Raw genomic sequence first — 20,808 nt, 5'->3', positions numbered from 1 at the left:
TTAACACTTTTTTGGTTACTACATGATTCCATATGTGTTATTTCATATTTTTGATGTCTTCACTGTTATTCTACAATGTAGTTCTACAAAATAGTACAAATAAAGAAAAACCCTTGAATGAGTAGGATTTACCCATTATTCTTTTCAAAATTCTTTAAGCTCTGTCAAATTAGTTGTTGATCATTGCTAGACAACCATTTTCAGGTCTTGCCATAGATTTTCAAGTATATTTAAGTCAAAGTGGCAACTCTTGAACATTCACTGTCTTCTTGGTAAGAAAATCCAGTGTAGATTTGGCCTTGTGTTTTAGGTTATTGTCCTGCTGGAAGGTGAATTAATCTCCCAGTGTCTGGTGAAAAGCAGGCTGAATCAGGTTTTCCTTTAGGATTTTGGCTGTGTTTAGCTCCATTTCATAGATTTTTTTATCCTGAAGAACTGCCCAGTCCTTAACGATTACAAGCATACCCATAACCTGATGCAGCCACCACTATGCTTGAAAATATGGAGAGTGGTACTCAGTAATGTGTTGTGTTGGATTTGCCCCAAACATAACACTTTTTATTCAGGACAAAAGGTGAATTGCTTTGCCATATTTTTTCTAGCATTACTTTAGTGCCTTGTTGCAAAAAGGATGCATGTTCTGAGATATTTTTTATTTCGTACAGTCTTCCTTCTTTTCACTGTCAATTAGGTTAGTATTGTGAAGTAACTACAATGTCGTTCATCCCTCCTCAGTTTTCTCCTATCACAGCCATTAAACTATCTTAAAGTCCCCATTTGCCTCATGGTGAAATTTCCGGTTTCTTTCCTTTCTGTCAACTGAGTTAGGAAGGACGCCTGTGTCTTTGTAGTAACTGTTTGTAATCAAATCAAATCAATCAAATCAAATTTTATTGGTCACATACACATGGTTAGCAGATGTTAATGCGAGTGTAGCGAAATGCTTGTGCTTCTAGTTCCGACTATGCAGTAATAACTAACAAGTAATCTAACAATTTCACAACAACTACCTTATACACACAAGTGTAAAGGAATTAATAAGATTGTGTACATATAAATATATGGATGAGCGATGGCCGTGCGGCATAGGCAAGATGCAGTAGATGGCATAGAGTACAGTATATACATATGAGATGAGTAATGTAGGGTAGGTAAACATTATATAAAGTGGCATTGTTTAAAGTGACTAGTGATACATTTATTACATCCAATTTTTTATTATTAAAGTGGCTAGATATTTGAGTCAGTATGTTGGCAGCAGCCACTCAATGTTAGTGATGGCTGTTTAACAGTCTGATGGCCTTGAGATAGAAGCTGTTTTTCAGTCTCTCGGTCCCAGCTTTCATGCACCTGTACTGACCTCACCTTCTGGATGATAGTGCGGTGAACAGGCAGTGGCTCGGGTGGTTGTTGTCCTTCATGATCTTTTTGGCCTTTCTGTGACATCATGGTATAGGTGTCCTGGAGGGCAGGTAGTTTGCCACTGGTGATGTGTTGTGCAGACCTCACTACCCTCTGGAGAGTCTTATGGTTGTGGGCGGAGCAGTTGCCGTACCAGGCGGTGATACAGCCCGACAGGATGCTCTCGATTGTGCATCTGTAAAAGTTCCTGAAGAGGCGCTGTTACGCCTTCTTCACCACACTGTCTGTGTGGGTGGACCATTTCAGTTTGTCCGTGATGTGTACGTCGAGGAACTTAAAACGTTCCACCTTCTCTACTACTGTCCTGTCAATGTGAATAGGGGGGTGCTCCCTCTGCTGTTTCCTGAAATCCACGATCATCTCCTTTGTTTTGTTGACGTTGAGTGTGAGCTTATGTTCCTGACACCACACTCCGAGGGCCCTCACCTCCTCCCTGTAGGCCACCTTGTCGTTGTTGGTAACAAAGCCTACCGCTGTAGTATCGTCTGCAAACTTGATGATTGAGTTGGAGGTGTGCATGGCCATGCAGTCATGGGTGAACAGGGATTACAAGAGAGGACTGAGAACGCACCCTTGTGGAGCCCCAGTGGAGATCTTGTTTCCTACCCTAACCACCTGGGTGCGGCCCGTCAGAAAGTCCAGGACCCAGTTGCACAGGGTGGGGTCGAGACCAAGGGTCTCGAGTTTAATGATGAGTTTGGAGGGTACTATGGTGTTAAATGCTGAGTTGTAATCGATGAACAGCATTCTTACATAGGTATTCCTCTTGTCCAGATGGGTTAGGGCAGTGTGCAGAGTGATTGTGATTGCGTCATCTGTGGACCTGTTGGGGCGGTAAGCAAATTGGAGTGGGTCTAGGGTGTCAGGTAGGGTGGAGGTGATATGATCCTTGACTAGTCTCTAAAAGCACTTCATGATGACGGAAGCTATTCGTTTAGCTTAGTTATCTTAGCTTTCTTGGGAACAGGAACAATGGTGGCCCTCTTGAAGCATGTGGGAACAGCAGACTGGGATAGGGATTGATTGAATATGTCTGCAAACACACCAGCCAGCTGGTCTGCGCATGCTCCGAGGACGCGGCTAGGGATGCCGTCTGGGCCGCCAGCCTTGCGGGGGTTAACATGTTTAAATGTTGTACTCATGTTGGCCGCGGTGAAGGAGAGCCCGCAGGTTTTGGTAGCGGGCCGTGTCAGTGGCATTGTATTGTCCTCAAAGCGAGCAAAGAAGTTGTTTAATTTGTCTGCGAGCAAGACGTATGTGTCCGCGATGGTGCTGGTTTTCTTTTTGTAATCCGTGATTGACTGTAGACCCTGCCACATACGTCTCATGTCTGAGCCATTGAATTGTGACTCTACTTTGTCTCTATACTGACGCTTAGCTTGTTTGATTGCCTTGCGGAGGGAATAGCTACACTGTTTGTATTCGGTCATGTTTCCGGTTGCCTTGCCATGATTAAAAGCAGTGGTTCGTGCTTTCAGTTTTGCGCGAATGCTGCCATCAATCCACGGTTTCTGGTTGGGGAAGGTTTTAATAGTCACCGTGGGTACAACATCATCAATGCACTTGCTATTTAACTCGCTCACTGAATCAGCGTATCCATCAATGTTGTTGTCTGAGGCTATCCCGGAACATATCCCAGTCTACGTGATCGAAGCAATCTTGAAGCGTGGAATCCGATTGGTTGGACCAGCTTTGAACAGACCTGAGCACGGGCGTTTCCTGTTTTAGTTTCTGTCTATAGGCTGGGAGCAACAAAATGGAGTTGTGGTCAGATTTACCGAAAGAAGGGAGAGGGAGGGCTTTGTATGCCTCGCAGAAGTTAGAGTAGCAATGATCTAGAACGTCGCCAGCCCGGTTCGCGCATTCGATATGCTGATAAAATGTACATAGTTTACATAGAGTCCAATGAAGTTCTTTCAGGGCGGTCGAGGTGTCTGCTTGGGGGGGGATATACACGGCTGTGATTATAATCAAAGAGAATTCTCTTGGTAGATAATGCTGTCGGCATTTGATTGTAAGGAATTCTAGGTCAGGTGAACAAAAGGACTTGAGTTCCTGTATGTTGTTATGATCACACTACGACTCGTTAATCATAAGGCATACACGCCCGCCATTCTTCTTACCAGAGAGATGTTTGTTTCTGTCGACACAATGCGTGAAGAATCCAGGTGGCTGTACCAACTCTGATAACATATCCCGAGTGAGCCATGTTTCCGTGAAACAGAGAATGTTACAATCTCTGATGTCTCTCTGGAAGTTAACCCTTGCTCGAATTTCGTCTACCTTGTTGTCAAAAGACTGGACATTGGCGAGTAGTATACCCGGGAGCGGTGAACGATGTGCCCGTCTACGGAGCCTGACCAGAAGACCGCTCCATCTGCCCCTTCTGCGGCACCGTTGTTTTGGGTTGCCTACTGGGATCCGATCCATTGTCCTGGTTGGTGGTCCAAACATTTGTATTCCTGGTCATAATGTTGGTAAGTTGACGTTGCTCTTATATCCAATAGTTCTTCTCGGCTGTATGTATTAACACTTAACCTCTCTTGGGTAGGGAGCAGTATTTAGAAGTTTGGATGACAAACGTGCCCAAAGTAAACTGCCTGTTACTCAGGCCCAGAAGCTAGGATATGCACATGCATGGTAGTATTGGATAGAAAACACTCTGAAGTCTCCAGAACTGTTACCATAATGTCTGTGAGTATAACAGAACTGATATGGCAGACAAAAACCTGAGGAAAATCCATCCAGGAAATGGGATATTTTTGATGTGGGTACTTTTCTATTGAATGCCTATACAGTATGTATTTGGATAGGACCCAAATTGCAGTTCCTATGGCTTCCACTAGATGTCAACTATCTTTAGAGATTGTTTCAGGCTTGTATCCTGAAAAACGAGGAAGAATGAGAACATTCTTTCAGTGGACTCTAAATGAACCAGAGCTGTTTTGAACGCGTGACCGATTGCGCACCGTTCATTGTTTTTCTTTTCTATTGAAGACACTATTGTCCGGTTGAAATATGATCAATTATTTAGACAATAGACAACCTGAGGAGTAATTATAAACATCGTTTGACATGTTTCGATGAACTTTACAGGTACTATTAGGATGTTTTCATCTGCATGTCGTGACCGCCTTTGAGCCAGTGGATTACTGAACAAAACACGCCAACAAAACTGAGTTTTTTGGGACATAAAGAGGGACTTTATTCGAACAAAACAAACATTTATTGTGTAACATGGACTCTTGTGACTGCAAACATATGAAGATGATCAAAGGTAAGTGATTAATTCTATCGCTATTTCTGACTTTTGTAATTCCTTTACTTGGTTGTAAAATGTTTGTATGCTTTTGTAAGTGGGGCGCTGTCCTCAGATAATCTCATGTTATGCTTTCGCCGTAAAGCCTTTTTGAAATCTGACACAGCGGCTGGATTAACAAAAAGTTCATCTTTAAGTCGACGTATAATACTTGTATATTTTATGAATGTTTATTATGAGTATTTCTGTATTTTGATTTTGGTGCTCTGCAATTTCACCGGATGTTGGCCAGGTGGGACGCTACCTGCCCATAAGAATTAAGATTTCCTGGGGTAACAATGTAATAAATAATACATATATAAACAAAATACTGCATAGTTTCCTAAGAACGCGAAGCGAGGCGACCATCTCTGTCGGCACCATATTAATATTTGGATGGTGTAATGATACACCATCCAAATTGTAACTAATAACTTCACCATGCACAACGGGATATACACTGTCTGCTTTTTTTTACCCATCGACCAATAGGTGCACTTCTTTGCGAGGCATTGGAAAACCTTCCTGGTCGATGTTGAATGTATGTTTGAAATGAACTGTTCGACTGAAGGAACTTACATATAATTGTATGTGTGGAGTACAGAGATGGGGTAGTCATTCAAAAATCATGTCAAACACTATTATTCCATGCAATTTATTATCTGACTTGTCAAGCACATTTTTACTCCTGAACCTATTTAGGCTTGCCACAACAAAGGGGTTGAATACTTATTGACTCAAGACATTTCAGCTTTTCATCTTTTATTCATTTGTAAAAAGATTTAAAAACATAATTCCACTTTAACTTTATGGGTTACTGTGTGTAGGCCAGTTATAAAAATCGAAATGTTATGAATGTTAAATTCAGTCTATAACAAAATGTGGAAAAAGTAAAGGGGTGTGAATAGTTGTGTATTTTATGTTTTATGTTTTGTTTACACAGCCACCCTAAGAACCCAAATCAGATTTTCTTTCTACGGTATATCCAGTTTTACATGTGACCCATATCAGATTTGCGCATTCACACTGATGTAGCCTCTGAAGTAGCACACAGATGGACTGCTTATTTCTTGTCACTATTCATTTAAAATGATGGTGTGGTTTTCATGGCAACGGCAGGTCATGTTCTACAAGAAAAACTGATATGCACATCTAGACAGAGGTTGCATAAAGACGATCAAGTTTGTATCAGGATTCAGATCCACTTTGGCTGCGTTTCCCCAGGCAGTCAAATTCTTATGTTTATTTCAGAAATTGTCTTTTTACCAATCAGATCTTGCCAAAAGAGCAATTAATGGGAAAAAATATCAGAATTGGGCTGCCTGTGTAAACTCAGCCATTTGGAAGCAGTATAAATCTAAAGTCAAAAGATCAGATTCCATGTGTTTCTTTGCTGTTTACACATTAGTGAAAAGAAAAAGTATCAGAAATGCTAATATTTGGCAAAATATCTGAAATGGGCTGCCTGTGTAAACGCAGCCATACACTCTGTGTAGGGTTCAAATATGGACTTCAAAGCCAGTTCCACTGCTTTAAAAAAAATGATTCCCCTCTTATCAGGGACTGATTTAGACCTGGATACCAGGTGGGTGCAATTAATTATCAAGTAGAACAGAAAACCAGCCGTTTCTGGACCTCGTACGATTTGAATACCCCTGCCCTAAATAGTGCTCTATAGTGCCCTAATGTGGCAGCCCTATGTGACTCTTGTCAAACATGGCTCAAACATGCATAGTGCATTAAGGAGAATAGGGTAATTTGAGATATGTCTTTATAGACACAGCTTTAACCTACGTGGTCTGCTGTCTACAGGAGCTGGGTTGATGAACATGGAACATGAACATGGAGCCATCTCTGTTTGTGTTTGCAGTGCATGTCAAAGCAGGGACCTGTGAAGTGATCGCCGCCCACCGCTGCTGCAACAAGAACAAGATTGAGGAGAGATCCCAGACGGTCAAATGTTCCTGCTTCCCCGGACAGGTTGCCGGGACAACAAGAGCGGCTCCATCTTGTGTGGACGGTACGGTCATTCTATATTTATATATATACAGTTGAAGTTGGAAATTTACATATACCTTTGCCAAATACATTTATACTCAGTTTTTCACAATTCCTGACATTTAATCCTAGTAAAAATTCCCTGTCTTAGGTCAGTTAGGATCACAACTATATTTTAAGAATGTGAAATGTAATTGTAGAGAGAATGATTTATATCAGCTTTTATTTCTTTCATCACATTCACAGTGGGTCATAAGTTTACATACACTCAATTAGTATTTGGTAGCATTGCCTTTAAATTGTTTAACTTGGGTCAAACGTTTTGGGTAGCCTTCCACAAGCTTCTCACAATAAATTGGGTGAATTTTGGCCCATTCCTCCTGACAGAACTGGTGTAACTGAGTCAGGTTTGTAGGCCTCCTTTGCTCACACACACTTTTTCAGTTCTGCCCACACATTTTCTATGGGATTGAGGTCAGGGCTTCGTGATGGCCACTCCAATACCTTGACTTTGTTGTCCTTAAGCCATCTTTGGAAGTATGCTTGGGGTAATTGTCCATTTGGAAGACCCATTTGCCAGCAAGCTTTAACTTCCAGACTGATGTCTTGAGATGTTGCTTCAATATATCCACATAATTTTCCGTCCTCATGATGCCATCTATTTTTTGAAGTGCACCAGTCCCTCCAGCAGCAAAGCACCCCCACAACATGATGCTGCCATGAAACACCCCCATGCTTCACGGTTGGGATGGTGTTATTCGGCTTGCAAGCCTCCCCCTTTTTCCTCCAAACATAACGATGGTCATTATGGCCAAAAAGTTATATATTTTTTTCATCAGACCAGAGGACATTTCTACAAAAAGTACGATCTTTGTCCCCATGTGCAGTTGCAAACTGTAGTCTGGCTTTTTTATGGCGTTTTTGGAGCAGTGGCTTCTTCCTTGCTGAGCGGCCTTTCAGGTTATGTCGATATAGGACTCGTTTTACTGTGGATATAGATACTTTTGTACCTGTTTCTTCCAGCATCTTCACACGGTCCATTGCTGTTGTACGGGGATTGATTTGCACTCTCTAGGAGACAGAACGCGTCTCCTTCCTGAGCAGTATGACAGCTGCATGGTCCCATGGTGTTTATACTTGCGTACTATTGTTTGTACAGATGAACGTGGTACCTTCAGGTGTTTGGAAATTGCTCCTAAGGATGAACCAGACATGTGGAGGTCCACAATTTTTTTTGGGGGGTCTTGGCTGATTTCTTTTGATTTTCCCATGATGTCAAGCAAAGAGGCACTGAGTTTGAAGGTATGCCTTGAAATACATCCACAGGTACACCTCCAATTGACTCAAATTATGTAAATTAGCCTATCAGAAGCTTTTAAAGCCATGACATAATTTTCTGGATTTTTCCAAGCTGTTTAAAGGCACAGTCAACTTAGTGTATGTAAACTTCTGACCCACTGGAATTGTGATACAGTGAAATAATCTGTCTGTAAACATTTGTTGGAAAATGTACTTGTGTCTTGCACAAAGTAGATGTCCTAACCGACTTGCCAAAACTATAGTTTGTTAACAAGAAATTTGTGGAGGGGTTGAAAAGCAAGTTTGAATGACTACAACGTAAGTGTATGTAAACTTCCGACTTCAACTGTATATATTTTTATTGACAGGACAGTATTAGCAACACAGTAATTGGCAGTACACTGTTCCAAAATCGGTCTTGTATCACACATGTATCACTCAGAATTAGTGCGGCAAATGATAATCAATCATCAACAATTCAACATTTGACATAGGGTAAGATATTTTCTTCTACTATTACGTTTTCCTGCATCTACCGATCAATCTAAACAAATTGCTGGAAAATCTCAACAAAATGCTTAAAAACAACCCCATTTAGGTAAATATTGGACAGGGTTATTTTTACCTTACGTATGCAAATCCCAAAGTTGGCAAATTTAGCAATTTGTTATAATATTTACATAATAGAGTTATAAAATGCTATATTAAAATATGTGATAAACTAACATAATAAAGGAAAATTGAAATTTGCAGTGTAAAAACTTAACATGATGAACATTAATAAAATTTACTCTCACGGGTGCAAAAAGAACTCTGGAAGCAACACCCCAAATAAGCCAGGCTTTAGATTACCCAAACATGGGTTATGTTAATCATCAGTTGTGTTTGTATTCACTTTCATGCTGGGTTGACCCAGCAGATGGGTATCTTGTATATAATAGGTTATTTTCAGGAGGCTTGGCCTATTGGAGTCGTGGCTTTCAGATAGGTATTTTTGGCAACCCGTGAGAGTAAATGTAATTTCTGTTCAACATGTTACATTTGTAAACTGCAAACTTACGTTTCAGGCTGTTTGCTGTCTGTCTATCACTGGAAACCTTAAAGCCCGGCGTGCTGATGCGCTTGCTCATTGAAGTATAGTGGGCCAGGTCATTTAATATCATGTCAACAGAGGCCCCTGCGACAGGTGAATCGATCCCTATCCTCTGTACTGTAATGGCTCTGACAGCAGCTTCCTCCCATCTTGACACCACTGACTGAAGCTTTAGAAATGTCAAGGGAAACCCTACCCTCTGCAGGTGTCCTCAGAGGCAGCTGTAGACCTTGGAGGCCTGTTCTGCTCCCACTGTGCCAGTCTGTGTTTTGCCCTCCTGCCACTTTGTTCATCAGCTTAACATTGACCCACACCCTGGAATTCACTTCTGGAAACACACTGCTCAGCCAGTCAGTCAGGCAGCCAGGCAGTCAGCTCGCAGTCATGGAGGATCTCTCTCTGCTCTACTGTCAGTCATGGATCAAAAGGCTTCACTCTCACTGACATGTTTGTAGAAACAGATGTCTTGTTGTGGGTTCAGTTGTTACAGTAGTCTAGTAGAGGAAATGTCTTTTCACCGCCTTGTAATGTGCACAGATTAACTGGTTGCGTTCCTCTCTCTTTGCCTCTTGCAGCATCCATAGTTGCCCAGAAGTGGTGGTGCCAGATGCATCCATGTATGGATGGGGAGGAGTGTAAAGTGTTGCCTGACCTGAAAGGCTGGAGCTGCAGTACAGGAAACAAAGTAAAGACGACGAAGGTGGGTGCATAATGTAAGAAAATGCATCACATGCATCGTTATAACACATACAGTTTTTGCAAAAATGTCTAAAAACCCGTTTTCAATTTGTCATTATGGGGTGTTGTGTGTAGATTGATGAGGGATAAAAAAATATATATATTTTAGAATAAGGCTGCAACATAACAAAATGTGGAAAAGTCAAGGGGTCTGAATACTTTCCGAAGGCACTGTATGTACACATAGGTGTACACGTGTACACATGTGCACTTACACACACACACACACACACACACACACACACACACACACACACACACACACACACACACACACACACACACACACACACACACACACACACACACACACACACACACACACACACACACACACACACACACACACACGTGGCACATGCACTCACAAACACACACACACATAAACACACTAGGGATGTGACACACTTTTTTTTGTTAACGTTTAAACTGCCCCCAAAAATTGTTTTTCAGTTAAAACAAAAATTCTAAAAATTCCATTTGAATTCACAATGCAGAATATGGTCCTATTGCGAATGACCGCTAGGGGGAAATGAAGTTCTATCTACAGTAGTCATATAATGAACAAGAATATAAACGCAACATGCAACAATTTCAAAGATTTGACTAAGTTACAGTTTATATTAGGAAATCAGTCAATTGAAATAAATTAAGTAGCCCCTAATCTATAGATTTCACATGTCTGGGCAGGGGGGCAGCCATGGGTGGGCCTTCGAGGGCATAGATTAGGGGCTAATTCCCACCCACTGGGGAGCCAGATCCAAGGTTTTAGCTGATAAGCCCTGGGCCTATGGGACAAGGCACACATGCGTACGTCTATCTGCGGTACCAGTCAGGAATTTGGACACACCTACTAATTGAGGGGTTTTCTTTGTTTTTACTATTTTCTGCGTTGTGGAGTGGTGGTGAGGACATCAGAACTGTGGAATGGCACGTGGAGTCATGTAGCAAGCGAGGGAGTGTTGAACAGATCAACAGATTACTCGCTAGCTAACATTACGTGTAGGATCTGTGTAGTAATATTATTCGTATCTCAGAGCCATTTGCATTGCTAGTTACAGCCTAATGAAAGCTAGCTAGCTAACATCGAACCTAGTTGGTTATCTTTGGATACCTGCAGATTCATGCATGGTATAACATTATGAGTTGGGAGTATGGTTCATTGCTTAGCTAGCTAGCTACATGTCTAAACAGAAGATACCACTATGCAAGTAACCATTTTACTGTAGGGTTTACACCTTCTGTATCCTGTACATGTTACAAGTAAAGGTTGATTTTATTTGATATAGTGTGGGTTTATCAGAGACGGTAATTTGAAGAACAACATGGACCAAAGTCAAAATAGGATATAACGTTAGGCCAATGCAGATAGCCCGGATAGCCAATGTGCGGGAGCACTTCGCTGCCGTCGCTTGCCTTCCCTTGCCGTTTTTCCAACTGTGAACGACGATGACGTGCGGAGCGCTTTATAATAATAATAATAAATAATAATAATTTGACAGATGCATACAGTATCTCCTATTAAGTTTACATCATTGTTGCATTAGGTATTTGTTTCATAAAAAAATTGTCCTGTTAGTGCACTCAAAAAAATGCTGAGTTAAAAACAATTCTAACAATTTGTTAGAATATTTACATAATAGCGTTAAAAAAAATGATATTAAAATATGTGAAGTACTAAAATATAAAATAGAAATTTGCAGTGTAAAAACTTAACATGATGAACATTAATAAAATTTACTCTCATGGGTGCAAAAATAAGGTATTTTTGGCAACCTGTGAGAGTAAATGTAATATATGTTTATACACTGCACATTCTAATGTCCCTTCAATATACTTGCACATGACATTTTAATATACAATTAATAACAGTATTATTTAAGTATCATAACAAAATGCTAACTATCCCAACATTGGGATACACATAGGCACTTGAGAAAATCACCTAGCGTAAACATCATTAAACTACAGTTTCAGTGCTCAATCAAAATATGTGTCGACAATAAAACAGAACAGATTAAAGGGAAATAAATGTACTCTCACGGGTGGCCAAAACAAACTATCTGAAAGCCATGCCTATACTAAGCCACGCCTCCAGTCTTCTGATCTGACCCGGTGGATCATAGCTCAATAACCCAACTAAGTGACCCAACTCTCTGGGTCAAAAATAGCCCAACTTGTGTTCTGTCCACTATTTACCCAACACTGGGTTGTTTTTAACCCAGCATTTATTTTTTATTTTTTTAGTAGTGTGGTCGTTTTTTGAAAACTGCACTATGATTTTAATTTAGGGATTTTAGGGGGGAAAAAATGTATGTTAATAATCCCAATTTCGTTTAAACGGTAGTTCACACCCTTATTATTAAACACACATACAGGTTTTGCTTCCTCTAAAGCCCACCATGACATAGAATCTTCAGTAATCTTCTACATAACCAACTGTAAAGTATAAGTCAAAGTCAACGGACGCTGAGATGCGACAGTCCGGCGTTCCATTGTGACATAGCTACATGGCTCTGAGACGCCATCCGCTGGCACGCACAGCCCAAACGCGAAACTCTCCGCAAATTCCAAACCAAAGTGGATCCGGTACACGTCCTCTCTTCATTTGAATGTGTTCACAGTTGTAGAAATTGCTTGAGCTGCGCTGAGAATTCAAAAAGTATGAAAGCCAACAGTTCAATATTCTAGAAAATTGCTGTGCTCACGCATACACGTGTTGAATTTCCTAGACTCATAAGCCCTTCTTACCAACTATAGATTGTGTGGCTGAAAAGTGTTTGTATCTGTAGGGAGCAATATATTTGAATTTTATACGATCAAAAAGGCTAAATTCTACTGAGATACTGTAAAATATGTGTATCTTGAAAGAACAGTATCTAGAGATTGCAGTGAGAGACACCCACACACACACTTATGCACTTATTCATCCAATTACATTTTTGTAGAAAAGTGTCATTCTGAAGTACAATACATGACCAAAAGTATGCCGACGCCTGCTCGTTGAACATCTCATTACAAAATCATGGGCACCAATATGGAGTTGGTCCCCCCTTTGCTGCTGTGTCAGCCTCCAGTCTTCTGGGAAGGCTTTTCACTAGATGTTGGAACATTGCTGCGGGGACTTGCTTCCATTCAGCGACAAGAGCATTAGTGAGGTCAGCACTGATGTTATGCAATTAGGCCTGGTTTGCTGTCTGTGTTCCAATTCATCCCAAAGGTGTTTGATGGGGTTGAGGTCAGGGCTCTGTGCAGGCCAATCAAGTTCTTCCACACCAATGTCGACAAACCATTTCTGTATGGACCTCACTTTGTGCATGAGTGTATTGTCATGCTGAGACAGGAAAGGGCCTTCCCCAAACTGTTGCCACAAAGTTGAAGCACAGAATGGTCTAGAATGTCATTGTATGCTGTAGCATTAAGATTTCCCTCACCTGGAACTAAGGGGCCTAGCCCAAACCATGAAAAACAGCCCCACCAAACTTTACACTTGTCACTATGCATTTGGGCAGGTCGCGTGATTTGGGCAGGTTGCGTGATTCATCACTCCAGAGAACGCGTTTGTTTCCACTGCTCCAGAGTCCAATGGCGGCGAGCTTTAAACCACTCCAGCCGACGCTTGGCATTGCGCATGGTGATCTTAGGCTTGTGTGCGGCTGCTCGGCCGTGGAAACCCATATCATGAAGCTTCCGATGGGTTCTTGTGCTGACGTTGCTTCCAGAGGCAGTTTGGAACTTAATAGTGAGTCTTGCAACCAAGGACAATCTATTTTTATGCGCTATGTGCTTCAGCACTCGCCGGTCCAATTTTGTAAACTTGTGTGGCCTACCACTGCGTGGCTGAGCCGTTGTTGCTCCTAGATATTTCCTCTTCAAAATAACAGCACTTACAGTTGACCGGTGCAGCTCTAGCAGGCCAGAAATTTGATGAACTGACTTGTTGGAACGGTGGCATCCTTTGACAGTGCCACGTTGAAAGTCCCTGAGCTCTTCAGGAGCTCTTCAGTAAGGCCATTCTACTGCCAATGTTTGTCTATGAAGATTGCCTGGCTGTGTGCTTGATTGTATACACCTGTCAGCAACGGGTGTGACTGAAATAGCTGAATCCGCTCATTTAAAGGGGTGTCCACATACTTTTGTATATATAGTGTACATATGACAGCTTGACAGTAGGCTCTGGTGATGAAGATGAACAATAAGCCTCCTGAAATAGAACATGCACGTCTAAGGCTAAGACTACTGTATTTCCCAGCTCCTACAAGGGCTGAAAACATGCCCACCTAGGAGCGCCAACATTATTCTTAAACATTTCTTCCTGCCTGCCTACTGGTGTACAGAAAACTCTTGTGCTTCCATCTGACCCACTTGCATTTGGCACTTGGATTTGAGAACAGGCTTGGGTCGGGGCCTGCCTTTGAAAACATTTGAGTGGTCTTGGATGTAACTTGAAGAGAGTCAGCGAGGAAACAACATTGGCAAAAAAGAGAAGAAGAAAAACCTCAACAATAAACAAGCTGAGCCATGCAGGTGGATGTTCAGAGCAGGATAGGGTGACTTCCAGAGATTAATAGAGGCTATGTGTGTCTGTGCTTTAGGGTGAGCGTGGGGTGGGTTAGGAGGGGGTTGTTTGTGACACAGTGGGCCCAGAGCCATCAATCACGGCCCAGTGTTTGACTCACCAAACACCTGTACTTGAGCTGCCTTCTCCATTATTCATTGTGCTGAGGGCTTGGACGAGGCAGACCTTTTTATTTTAGTCAAGTTAATAATGTATACCTCTTCTCTCTCAAAGAGGGAGGCAGAGAGGCAGGCAGGCATAGAGGCATGCGGCCTGGGGTGCAGGTGGCTGCTACAGTACTAGGGTTGGGAGGTGTCCAGATTTTCACATCGTCATACCGTCCTTTTCTCATCCACAGAATTAAGGTATTACCGTTTTAGTACACAATGAGGCGCTTAAAACGCAAAAAAAGCCCATTGGGCGTCTATTACTATATAGAATGCTAACAAAATTAGCACAAGTACTAGTGCATTTACATAGAGCTTGCTAGCTAAATATGCTAACGTGCACAAACGAAAATAAACTAATTGCAAAGACAGGCAATCTAGCTCATAAAGTCATACAAGTATAGGTAGTATCTACCGAATGTCATTTTTGGTGAGTTTGCAAATGTAAGCAAATGTGAATGAGAGACATTGTGCAAATGAACGACATTTTGAGGGATAGTGCTTTTTGTAATAATTGACTTTTCATAGCAGGTTTAGGTGAATTTACCCAGCAGATTATGGTAATTCATGTAGCAGGTTAGGAGAATTATGCAAAAAAACAAAAAAAACATTTGACGTCAATTAGTTTACATAAACTTAGGTTGGAGAAATTAAAACTCAATTTTCAACCACTCCACAAATGTATTGTTAACAAACTATAGTTTTGGCGAGATGGTAGGGGACATTTACTTTGTGCATGACGCAAGTTCCAACAATTGTTTACAGACAGATTATTTCACTTATAATTCACTGTATCACAATTCCAGTGGGTCAGAAGTTGATTGTGCCTTTAAACAGCTTGGAAATCCCAGAAAATTATGTCATGGCTTCGGAAGCTTCTGATAGGCTAATTGACATCATTTGAGTCAATTGGAGGTGTACCGGTGGATGTATTTCAAGGCATACCTTCAAACTCAGTGCATCTTTGGAAAATCAAAAGAAATCAGCCAAGACCTCAGACATTTTTTTGAAGAGCTCCACATGTCTGGTTCATCCTTTTGAGAAATTTCAAAAACGCCTGAAGGTACAACGTTCATCTGTACAAACAATAGTATGCAAGTATAAACACCATGGGACAATGCAGCCATCATACTGCTCAGGAAGGAGACATGTTTTGTCTCCTAGAGATGAATGTACTTTGGTGCGAAAAGTGCAAAATCAATCCCAGAACAACAGCAAAGGACTTTGTGAAGATGCTGGAGGAAAGCGGTACAAACGTATCTATATCCACAGTAAAACGAGTCCTATATCGACATAACCTGAAAGGCCACTCAGCAAGTAAGAAGCCACTACTCCAAAACCGCCATAAAAAAGCCAGACTACGGTTTGTAACAAAGATCGTACTTTTTGGAGAAATGTCCTCTGGTCTGAAGAAACAAAAATAGAACTGTTTGGCCATAATGACCATTGTTATGTTTGGAGGAAAAAGGGGGACGCTTGCAAGCCGAATAACACCATCCAAACCGTGAAGCACAGGGGTGGCAGCATCATGTTGTGGGGGTGCTTTGCTGCAGGAGAGACTGGTGCACTTCACAAAATAGATGGCATCATGAGGACGGAAAATTATGTGGATATATTGAAGCAACATCTCAAGACATCAGTCAGGAAGTTAAAGCTTGCTCGCAAATGGGTCTTCCAAATGGACAATGACCCCAAGCATACTTCCAAAGTTGTGGCAAAACGGCTTAAGGACAACAAAGTCAAGGTATTGGAGTGGCCATCACAAAGCCCTGACCTCAATCCCATAGAAAATGTGTGGGCAGAACTGAAAAAGCGTGTGTGAGCAAAGGAGGCCTATAAACCCGACTCAGTTACACCAGCTCTGTCAGGAGGAATGGGCCAAAAATCACCCACTTATTGTGGGAAGCTTGCGGAAGGCTACACAAAACATTTGACCCAAGTTAAACAATTTAAAGGCAATGCTACCAAATACTAATTGAGTGTATGTAAACTTATGACCCACTGTGAATGTGATGAAAGAAATAAAAGCTGAAATAAATAATTTTATCTACTTTTTTCTGACATTTTACATTCTTAAAATAAAGTGGTGATCCTAACTGACCTAAGACAGGAATTTTTTACTAGGTTTAAATGTCAGGAATTGTGAAAAACTGAGTTTAAATGTATTTGGCTAAGGTGTATGTAAACTTCCGACTTCAACTGTACATTGATTGGTTGATGAATTTTTATGCTACACAAAGATAGATAAAATACTTTATTGCACCGGTTACTGGGATGGTTGTTCCAATTTAGATCGTTGAGATTGTCTCATTATTCAACCCTCCCTATTCTGGCAGTGATTCTGAATTCATGTTGCGGGTGATTCCTCTTGTTAAATATCAAAACTCTGGCTGGATTCCAATAGGAATTACACATAACTTTGCAAGTCAGTATAATTGGTCTCGTATGCCTGATGTGACCTGTAAAACCAGGGGTTTCCTAACACAACTGTGTTAGGGTTTAACCAGTGCTTATTTTGTAAATCGGGAAGTGCCGGAACAAAAAGTGAGAGCAAGAGTGGGGTGACCTGGGGAGCTCTGAGGTAACGGAACGCATGAGAAAAATATCACCTCTATAATAAAGCTTTGAATATATAGCATCGCATTTGCTTAGTGGCATAGACGAGTAGAGGCACTTACAGAAGTTGCAAACATGGGAAACTTTTTTTTGGCCTAGGGTCTGGTAGATTTTGGGCTTTTTATAAACACATTTCATTAATTTTACATGACTGGAGACTTGGCATAATCTGTTTTAATGCCGCATTCAACTGGGAACTCTGAGCTGGGAAAACTCTGACTTCTGACTTCAGTGCCTTCAAGACAACTGGGAAATTGTGACAAAACGAGCCCCGACTGGGATTATTATTTTTTGAACGGTCATCCAATTCGGGAATTCGAAGTGAGGAACTCTGGCCTCTTTCTAGAGCTCAGACTTTCCAACCTGAAGATCACAGGCGTCATAATTTCCCCCCCAAAATTCTAAGTTTCCAGTTGTCTTGAAAGCACCATAATACTGCACAAATGATCGAAATGACACACTACTTTGACGCTGACTGAGAATCTGAGATCAATGAAAACAACCTTGTCTTGAATCCATCATTAGCCTAGGCTAGGTGTGTGGAGACACATATTGTATGCTAAAATATGAAGAGGAAATGATGGTCCTCATTTTTTTTTAGTTTCACTGACTCCCATTGATGCGCAGCTCACTTGCTGGTGATGGCCTATGCTCTCATTCGAAAAGCCTCTTTCTTGTTTTACTTTGTAAAACAATATTTGGAAGGTGATCAAATATTTTGGTAGCCTCCAGCTGACATATTAGAGTATTAGATATTCTTCTCTTTTCAGCAGGAGCCATTTGCTTTCCAACCTTTGTTTTCCCACGATTGAAAGCTATTTGAAATACTGTGAATAGCCAGTTTTGTCTGCATGCTGTTTGTTCACTGACAGATTGCAGAGTGTTTCCGACTGTAGGCTATGCCTTGTTATCGGACTACACTCCCCAGCTAGGCTATTTGTAAAATAAGCCATCGATCCTCTGTGGTATTTTTTTTGTTGCCACTGTTCTTTCAGAACAGACAGCAGTACTGTGGCTCTATAACTTTGGCAGCGCCTCCAGAACCCTTTGCGAAACTATGATTCTATTAGGAAAATAAATTATGAAGTGCAATGCTGAAGAGATGAAAGTCGCAGGCTCGTGTCTATGAGAGCAGAAGGGGAGAGATCATAGAAAGGGAATTTCAATCTAGTTATGTGATTTTTACATTGCACGAGAGGTACCGATTCCTGACAAATAGGTTCTGGAACAAAACAGTCCAAAACTGAGAGGTGCCGGATCCTGTTCCAGCAGGATCTGGCTCAAATTAAGCACTGGGTATAACTAGGCCCTCAACGAAAGGACTTATGATATACAGAAAAGGTCAAAGTTTGGACACACCTACTCATTCAAGGGTTTTTCTTTATTTTACTATTTTGTACATTGTAAAATAGTAGGGAAGACATTGAAACCAAAAAAGTGTTAACCAAATCCATATATATGTTATATTTGAGATTCTTCAAAGTAGCGATGATGACAGCTTTACACACGCTTGGCATTCTAACAACTAGCTTCATGAGGAATGCTTTTCATGAGGAATGCTTTTCCAACAGTCTTGAAGGAGTTCCCACATATATTGAGCACTTATTGGCTGCTTTTCCTTCACTCTGCGGTCCAACTCATCCCGAAACATCTCAATTGGATTGAGGTCGGGTGATTGTGGAGGCCAGTTCAACTGATGTAGCACTCCATCACTCTCCTTCTTGGTCAAATAGCCCTTACACAGTCTGGAGGTGTGTTTTGGGTCATTATCATGTTGAAAAACAAACTGTAGTCCCACTAAGCGCAAACCAGATGGCGTATCGCTGCAGAATGCTGTGGTAGCCATGCTGGTTAAGTGTGCCTTGAGTTCAAAATAAATCACCAACAGTGTCACCAGCAAAGCACCCTCACAACATCACACCTCCTCCTCCATATTTCACAGTGGTAACCACACATGCTGAGATCATCCGTTCACTTACTCTGCATCTCACAAAAACACGGCGGTTATAACCAAAAATCTCACTTTTGGACTCATCAGACCAAAGGACATATTTCCACCGCTCTAATGTCCATTGCTTGTGTTTCTTGGCCCAAGCAAGTATCTTCTTCTTATTGGTGTCCTTTAGTGGTGGTTTCTTTGCAGCAATTCAACCATGGCCTGATTCACGCTGTCTCCTTTGAACAGTTAATGTTGTGATGTGTCTGTTACTTGAACACTGTGAAGCATTTATTTGGGCTGCAGTTTCTGAGGCTAGTAACTATAGGTGCAGTTAACGCTATTGAACTTATCCTCTGCAGCAGAGGTAACCATAGGTCTTCCTTTCCTGTGGCAGTCCTCATGAGAGTCAGTTCCATCATAGCGCTTGATGGTTTTTGCCACTGCACTTCAAGAAACTTTGAAAGTTCTTGACATTTTCCCGGATTGACTGACCTTCATGTCTTAAAGTAATGATGAACTGTCGTTTCCCTTTGCATACTTGAGCTGTTCTTGCCATAATATGGACTTGGTCTTTTACCAAATAAAACTAAATATTCTGTATACCATCCCTACCTTGTCACACTTTGTCACAACACAACTGATTGGCTCAAACAAATTAACTTTTTACAAGGCACACTTGTTAATTAAAATGCATTCCAGGTGACAAACCCATGAAGCTGGTTGAGAGAATGCCAAGAGTGTGCAAAGCTGTCATCAAGGCAAAGGGTGGCTACCTTGAAGAATCTCAAATATAACATATATTTTGATTTGTTTAACACTGTTTGGGTTACTACATGAATCCATATGTGTTATTTCATAGTTTTGATGTCTTCACTTTTATTGTACAATGTAGAAAATACTACAAATAAAGAAAAACCCTTGAATGGGTAGGTGTGTCCAAACTTTTGACTGGTACTGTATATAATATATTGCCATAAATAATTTAATTGTAAAGGTTAATAACGCTGGTGGAACTGTTCATAGAGGGTTCTAGGTAGAACCATATACAGGGGGTTCTATTAAGAACCCTACATATAGGGTTTTAGGTAGAACTCTCTGCAAAGGGTTCTACCTAGCACCAAAAAGGACTCCCCTATGAGGACAAACCAAAGAACCCTGTATGGTTCTACATAGCACCTTTTTCTAAGAGTGCGGGTGTTAGGAGCCTGTCAGTAATGTCATGAGTCATACCCTCACCCCCGCTTTCACATCATATCAATCAACACACATCACACCTAACAAGCGGTGCACAGAGCCAATTCTCAGGAAGATATTAATTCTGTTACTTTTAGAAATAATTACCTGGATGTTGGTGATGAGAAGATGTAAGGTTGTATAAGACCTATACAAAGGGCTTACTGTGTTTGGACTAAGAGCTGAGTGGTATAGCTTGAATGAATCCGGGACCTTAGGACCCATGGTCGTTGTTTGTATACAGTAGGTACACTGTCATGTAAGAGTTAACTTTTTATAAGCCTTGCCACACGTGATGTTACGGGGTTGAGAACTCAATGCTAGTGCAGATACTACTATGTCAATCCCACTGTGTCAATCAAATCCTATTGTAGTTTGATAAAAAAAATACATTTTACAGGTTTGAGAGGGTTAAAGGAAAACCAAAAATGATATTTTAGTATTTAT

At 41.2% G+C, this 20,808-nt stretch overlaps 1 protein-coding gene across 3 annotated transcripts in view; it reads left to right on the top strand.

The window, feature by feature from the left end:
• LOC129814911 (chemokine-like protein TAFA-2) overlaps nt 1-20,808 on the top strand; it is a 187,479-nt gene that overhangs the window by 153,470 nt on the left and 13,201 nt on the right. For 2 of the 3 annotated variants that reach the window (XM_055868065.1, XM_055868063.1), the window contains exons 3-4: nt 6,591-6,740; nt 9,686-9,810. In XM_055868065.1, the coding sequence (XP_055724040.1) occupies nt 6,591-6,740; nt 9,686-9,810 (275 nt within the window). Of the gene's footprint in view, nt 1-6,590; nt 6,741-9,685; nt 9,824-20,808 lie in introns of all 3 variants that reach the window. The other variant, XM_055868064.1, reaches the window with a different exon arrangement.

Source organism: Salvelinus fontinalis, chromosome 18 (assembly GCF_029448725.1).
Source record: "Salvelinus fontinalis isolate EN_2023a chromosome 18, ASM2944872v1, whole genome shotgun sequence".
NCBI lineage: Eukaryota > Metazoa > Chordata > Actinopteri > Salmoniformes > Salmonidae > Salvelinus > Salvelinus fontinalis.
The sequence above is the reverse complement of the archived record's forward strand: the minus strand, read 5'-3'. Positions and strand labels throughout refer to the sequence as shown.